General features: G+C 34.9%; 1 protein-coding gene across 3 annotated transcripts; it reads right to left on the bottom strand.

Annotated features, from left to right (window-relative positions):
• Positions 1-191: 191 nt before the first annotated feature.
• Positions 192-5,081, bottom strand: LOC122296137. Of its 3 annotated transcripts, none has more exons than XM_043105582.1 (10): positions 4,762-5,079; positions 4,564-4,641; positions 3,803-4,136; positions 3,496-3,692; positions 3,222-3,324; positions 2,513-2,613; positions 2,225-2,396; positions 838-1,008; positions 607-707; positions 192-457 (listed from the first exon to the last, which is right to left on the bottom strand). In XM_043105582.1, exons 1-10 carry the CDS (start codon positions 5,032-5,034, stop codon positions 398-400), a joined length of 1,590 nt encoding a protein of 529 aa, XP_042961516.1. In that variant the 5' UTR covers positions 5,035-5,079; the 3' UTR covers positions 192-397. The 3 variants fall into 3 exon arrangements, with proteins under 3 accessions (XP_042961516.1, XP_042961517.1, XP_042961518.1); XM_043105583.1 differs by having other exon boundaries at positions 3,496-3,686; positions 4,762-5,078; XM_043105584.1 differs by lacking the exons at positions 2,225-2,396; positions 2,513-2,613 and having other exon boundaries at positions 4,762-5,081.
• Between the last annotated feature and the right edge of the window lie 1,720 nt (positions 5,082-6,801).

The raw sequence follows: 6,801 nt of genomic DNA on the forward strand, positions 1-6,801 counted from the left end.
CCCTAGAAGAGTTTAGAAGGTTTTTTGGAAGATACTATTTATATGGGCCATCGCTCTAGAGCTGAATGGTCTCAGTTTCTAAGATTTCCTTGTATCAGTTACTAGATCCTAAATAGGTATATTCACATGTATACTGAATTCCAGTGTACCTAGACTATTATGCTTATTAATAAAATTTCTTATTACTTATCAAAAAAAAATTGTTATATCTTTTCAATTGTCGTATGATGTTTACTTTACAACAAGGTACATAATGGGACTAAATACAACAACGTATACAATCTTCCTCTATAACTATGAAGGGACCTCCTTTCTTTGGGAATTTTCTTTCAGTTTCACTTCTATATGGACAAAAGAATTGAACCAAATCTCAAGTAGAGAAAACAAAATGAGGAAATCAAATCTTGTCATGGCGACTGAGAAATTCAATAATGCACGGATACACTTGATCGGCTACCTGTGACAAAAAATGAAAGGGTGGGGGAACCAGTCATAACTCATTAACACGAATAAATTAACTGATCAAACCCCATCTCGCATAATCAATCCTATAATTTCCATTAAACACAAATATTTATCAACCTAGAATGTAAATAGGTTACATACCAAACGACCTCCGACTAGATCATAGTGACCATAATGTGGACCTCCAGGTTCTCCTAAAACTTTGTAAGCAACCAAATCTTCAGAAATCAGCTTCACAGTCTCTGTTTCATTTGTATGACTTATTATAAGGATACAGATAAAAGGAGAGAAAATAAAAACCAAAAAAGGGAAAGGAAATTAATTGAAAACTGGCAGCCCCGTATAGGAGCAAATATATGAACTAAATTCTACCATAGACAGCTTCGGGTGGACAAATTAGATCTTGGTCTCCTGCAAGTGCTAAAATAGGGACATTGGTTTTGCGTAAATGATCCTTGTAGAAGAAAGTTCCACTCCTGTCACGTAAACCACCCTTTTGGAAGGCTGTTGTCAGCTGCGATAGAACTTTGGCAGGTACTGTACCTGAAAATTACATCAGATTGTCAATCAACCAACAGTCCCATATTAGGGAGGGAAAGAAATTGCACAGGCACAGGCAATGTTGACGTAGAGATGATACTGAAAGTGGTGCAAGGAGAAATTAGTAACTTCATTATGCCAAATTTAAGCTAAAATGGTCCTTCGAAGGTGCACAAACTCATTGTGCAAGAACAGCAAAAAGGGACATGATATAGAGAAATTGTAAGTTCCTGCTATGTCCTCTGACCAAAGATTTTATGGAGAAACGAAGAAAAGTTTGTCAGCTTACAGTGTGGATCAAGAGAACGAACAGCTTCCTGGTTTTGGGTGCGATTCTCAGGGACAGCCCATCATGTGGACCAAGCAAACAGAAAATACTCAAAAAGTTGAAGTATTCCATGCAGCAAGAAAATATCTTTGTTCAGAAAGTTAGAGTGGCAGGTTAGATGTCTCCCTTCATGGAGCCCTACCCTCCCATGGATTAAACCAATTTCCCCTCAGGCATAGAAAGGAAAAACAGGGAGAAAGGATCATGCCAACAATCATGTTCCAATTGACTGCAAGAATTGCATTTCGGACATTTTGTGCCCATGATAGAGCATAACATCATGGCTGTTACCTAGAAAGAACTATAACAACAGTACCTACCTAAACTCGTCTCAAAAGAAGATGCCTCACCAATCGATTAAATATTCTTTTGGCAATTAAAAGCATGAATCATGTAATAATGTCATGGCAATGTAACAGCCAAATATCACATTTAAGCATAGCGGCATTTCTAACTAGGAAAACATTAAATATCAAAGGAGAAATTACACTTTGCACCTGCATACTACCACCATTTTGAAATATGCACCACAAATGACAAGCTACGCAAAATCTTTTTTGAAAGAAAACAGGATTCACTTCGCACACTAAACAACCAAATTCTGGCAATTGGCATCCTTGGTTAAGATCTGACCATTAAGATTGTGACACGTGCTCTTTTTATCAATGTTGACGTCCAGATCTTAATCGTGGGTGTAAATTGATAAAACTCGGTAGCTTACCAGTTTTGATGGTATTGTATGCAATTTGCTTCTTCTTTTTTTTTTTTTTTTTTTTTCCCTTAAAAAGGGGAGAGTTTAAAAGTGCTGAAAATTCATAGTAAATTTCAAAATGCACTCTGATGCGGAGCAGTTATGCAATTTGTCGGTAGAATATACAAAATTGTACTTACAAAAGTTGTTTGTAACAAGCTTTTCAAACAACTTTGGATGCATCATATCCTGGGCTGAAATTTGAGGATTTAACCAAGACAAAACATAAGGAGGACGAGAAGCAAGAGGATGGGCAGCAGAAAGCAGTCCCCCAATTGGAACAGGAACTTTTAGAGCCTCTGCAGGGTCGGCCTGTATAACACAGCGAATCAATATCAGCTTCTCCTGGTATTTGGTTTATATTGATCTATTTCTCCAAGCAAAACAGTGACAAGGTATTTAAAGCAATGGCCTGTCATATCACTTGCCAGAGGCAAAAGTAATTTGAGTGATGATTTTGAAGACGTGTAGTCAAGTGAAGAAGCCAAAGTAGCAACCGATGCCAGCCCAGAATCCCTTCCTTCAAAGCCTTATGAAACAACACATTTTATCATACAAGAGAAAATATAGTCAGGAAACAGTATGCCACTGCAGAACCAAATTTGAGAATCTTTATATTTTATTTAAACAAGAAAAAAATTATGAGCTGATATGTCTCTCAACAAAACCTGTTTGACATGTATAACTTAATTTTAAAGATGTGACACTGCAAAAGAGTCGCTAGATGAAAGATACAAACTCACACCAAAAACATGTAAATATATAAGCAAATAATAAATGCCATCAACTAATGATGTTATTTAAGTAAGAAAAAGTTCGATAAAAATAAACAGAAATAAGCTATTCCTGAATCAGACACATGCAAACACCGGCAGACTTGCACTCGTGACTCTTAGCATCACACAAAACAATGGCTGTCTTTAAAGACTAAACAGATATATGTGCAAGGGTACTCTTATATATAGTGAGAGAGAGAGAGAGAGAGAGAGAGAGAGAGAGAGAGAGAGAGAAGTACAGAAATTAAAGGCATAATTGATAGAGACTAAATAAAATTATCAAAAAAGATAAAAAAAAGTCATGCAATCAAGGTAGGTAACTAACGTCAGAACAAAATGACAAGTTTAGTTGTCAACTTACAGCATCGAGACAGCATCGAATAAAGCAAGATACCCCCCATTGAGTGACCAATTGCAAGCAACTTTCCATCCTTTGGTTTGCAATGATTCTTTATGTACTCCATCTAAGATGACAGGAACTAAAAATTCAGACAGTCGTTCAACTAGTTTTATTTATAAATATAAGGTATAATGGTGATAGAAAAATGAGATTTCAAGGTAGATGATGATCTGAAATTATCCTATAAGCAAATGGTAAGATCTGAATCATTTGCAATGAAGGGATGTCACCTCACCACAGCAGGCACATCCTCTTCCAAGTAGTGATCAAAGTCCCAATCGTAGTTTACGATCAGGTCCAGTTGCATCTGTAATTCATCTAATGTTGTAGAAAAACGCTCTCGGAAGTCCAAAAACTGTGTTGGAACTGGCACTTGACTTTCTTCAATGACATTTGCAAGCCATTCACTCAAGTCCCTAAATTGTCCTGCTTCAAGAGAATATGCAAGCTTAGTCCCATCCCATCAGAGTCTATATAATGAGGATAGACTAAAAAATTCTAAACTTTGATTGGATCAGTTAATATAAATTTTGTTAACTAACCTTCATTTAAAAAGTCCGAAAGTTTCTCTGATAAACGCAAGAAAGTTTCCCTAAATTTAGTAACTAAATTCACGTCATTTGATTTAGACACAGTCCTTTTAGTTTTCCCATTGACAAAAGTGATGTCAGAATCAGCAAAAGCACCAGAGTCATAGGTACAATGTCTATCTGAAGGAAGAACATCCACTCCATGCTTAACCGAGGAATCTCTTATGGCATTGAGAGGCTGCTTAATTTCCCCAAAGTCCATTCCACGTGTGCTCAGCCCAGCACCACGAACTTCAAGAATCCATGTATCAAATCCTTGGCCAGACATGTAGCGTGCAAAAGAGGACTGCAAACAATTGACATACATCACCATTAAGACCTCATACTGTGGTAATGGAGAGATTAGATATCAATGATTTATAGTCATCTAAAGACCACAAAACCCTAATACGGAAGCCCTAAAAAAAGTCAAAATATGAAAACCGTCAGCTATCCAATAAATATACAAGCTGCTCCAGTTCTGAGTGAAATACAAAACTAAGAAAAGAAGCATGCTGCTCCTACATAAATTCATATTGTGTGTGATAAAATTGAGTGTACATCTGAATATTTGAAAAAATAAAATAAAAGGTTATAGAAACAGGTAGGTAATTTATACAACCTGGTGATGGAACTTCATAAGCTCAAAATCATAAATACTTTTTTGCTTTTCAAAAACCAAGAGCCAACCCAAAAATCCTTTCTTTAAAATGAAAAGTAAAAAATAGACTAACCTCAGGGGAGAGATCATATCCAATAGCATTGGTCCCAACCCCAGACAATAGCAACAGGGGGTGATTCCTCGGCCGCGCCTGTATAGATATATAGCCAAATTATATTTCATAGCCGAAGAATTCGCTTATACGAATTCAAATATCAAGCACAAAATACAAGAAGAAAAAATGGAAGAGAGAGAGAGACAGAGAGAAAACCTGATGAGAAGGAAGGTAGCGCCAGAGAGCGAGGGTCCAATCAGAGTTGGGAACAGAGACATAGTGTAACTCGTCGGCGGTACAGATCGACGGCTTCGAATCGTTCTTCTTCCTCTTCTCCACAGCGACGCCATATAACGACGTCGGCCTCACCGGCGGGAGGAGAGAATTCGGTACCCGATGATGCTCGGGTATTCGCCTTCTCCGGTCGGGATAGAAGCATAATACGTTGGCGGTCCGGGACAGGGCAAGATCCGAATAGGAAACGGACATTTTCAAAAATCTGAGTAGACAGGAAATGGGTACAAACTAGGAACTGTTTCGGTTGTGGTCCATTAAAGTCAATATGTCATGTGCTCATCCATATCCATTCGTGTTCACAATTTCCTCCCTAATGGATAATTATTGGACTTTGTTACATACAGTTGGTGTACAATCGGCTGTACGGAATAAATAAAAAAAAATTATAAAAATTTTTTTTTATATTTAAGGGGACCTACATGAATTATAAAAAGTTATAAAAATATTTTTTTTTCATGTAGGTCCCGTATTAATTTTTTTTACAGCCGACTGCACACCGACTGCATCTGCCGACTGTAAAAAGTATTTCTCATAATTATTTGCAGGTGATTCAAACATGCCACGTAATGTTATCATCTCACAACAACATACATACATACATACTAAACAAAAAAAAAAAAAAAAAAAACGGCAAAACCGTTGAGCATTCATTACTTTTATTGCAAATTGTAGAAGAGCTATAAATAAAATGTGAGGCTCTATGATCAAAGCAAATAGATAAGTAAATTTTTAGTTATAAATAGATTAGATAAAAATAAATTTATAACTTGACGTGATTTGATATGATATATTAAATTATAAAATATGTTTTATTATAAAATAGATCTAACAAATCACATAAAATTAATATAAAACATAGTACAAATGGTGGAAATTAGGATTTCTTGGGTGAGGAGTGCGGGTTGAGAAGGCTTAGGGGTCTTATTAGAATGAATAAGTTTGGTATTCCTTATGTTAGACATTAAATTATATTGGGGCTTTGATAGAAATTTTTTGATGTAATTATGATTGTTCCTCCCTGAGAGTGAGAGTTTTTTTTTATTAATAAATAGAGTTGCCATCCTTTTTTCCTGCAAAAAAAAGAAAGAAAAAGAAAACATGAAATACTGTACGTCAATTAGTATAATCTCTTTATGACTAATCACACGAATGGTTGGACAGCCAATATTGTATTGGAAATCTAAGAAGAAGCAACTTGGAGCAAAGCAATGGTGGGTAATGACAACCAAACACCACACCACGGTGGTGTTTGGTTCTTATACTTCATATTTCATGATGATTTAGTATAGTACAGTATGCAAAAGTTTGAATTTCTTGTAAGAGTACTGTTATATCTTCAAAATAATTACATAAAATAATCTTATAAATTGACATTAGTTCATCTGATCTATTAGATTTACTTTATACTATAAATAACTTTATCATCTGACGAATCACATTAAGTCACATCAGTTTGTATAATTATTTTTGTATAATTTATTTGTGGTTAGAGTATTTCCCCTCTTGTAATTAAAAGTGCAGTAAGTTAAGGAAAGAATAACTATGTAATCTTGATTGACAATCCCTAAACTGTTGAGATGAGTTGAGTTCTTTATGAATAGTAGTGACTTGAGATGATGGAATAAGTTTTATGGGGCCCACTTAAGATAGGTTTAGATGCATTTAGATGTTAAAATGAGTTTATGTCTTTGATAAAGCAAAACTGAAATTTTAACAATTTAAAACTTAAAAGTTAAAAAAAAAAAAACTCGGAAGTTTTAAAAGTTTAAAATTAATTTTCAATATTACAAAAAAGTAAGGAAAAAAATGAAAATAAAGTTAAAATAAAATAAAATCAGAACAAGTAGACTGTAACTTATAATATATATATATATATATATATATTTAAAACAAAATAATCATCGAAAATACAAAAAGAAGAAGAACAAAATTTTAGATTTCTTCGACCTTTCATGTTTA

The sequence above is a fragment of the Carya illinoinensis genome, chromosome 15, assembly GCF_018687715.1.
Source record: "Carya illinoinensis cultivar Pawnee chromosome 15, C.illinoinensisPawnee_v1, whole genome shotgun sequence".
In the NCBI taxonomy this organism is placed as follows: domain Eukaryota; kingdom Viridiplantae; phylum Streptophyta; class Magnoliopsida; order Fagales; family Juglandaceae; genus Carya; species Carya illinoinensis.

Excerpts from the sequence above, each read along its gene's own strand:
- LOC122296137 (XM_043105582.1), bottom strand. The coding sequence starts at position 5,034 with ATGTCCGTTTCCTATTCGGATCTTGCCCTGTCCCGGACCGCCAACGTA. Across the intron at positions 4,642-4,761 it reads GCTACCTTCCTTCTCATCAG|GCGCGGCCGAGGAATCACCC; the intron begins GTTTTCTCTCTG and ends ATATCTATACAG. Across the intron at positions 708-837 it reads TCCACCCGAAGCTGTCTATG|AGACTGTGAAGCTGATTTCT; the intron begins GTAGAATTTAGT and ends CAAATGAAACAG.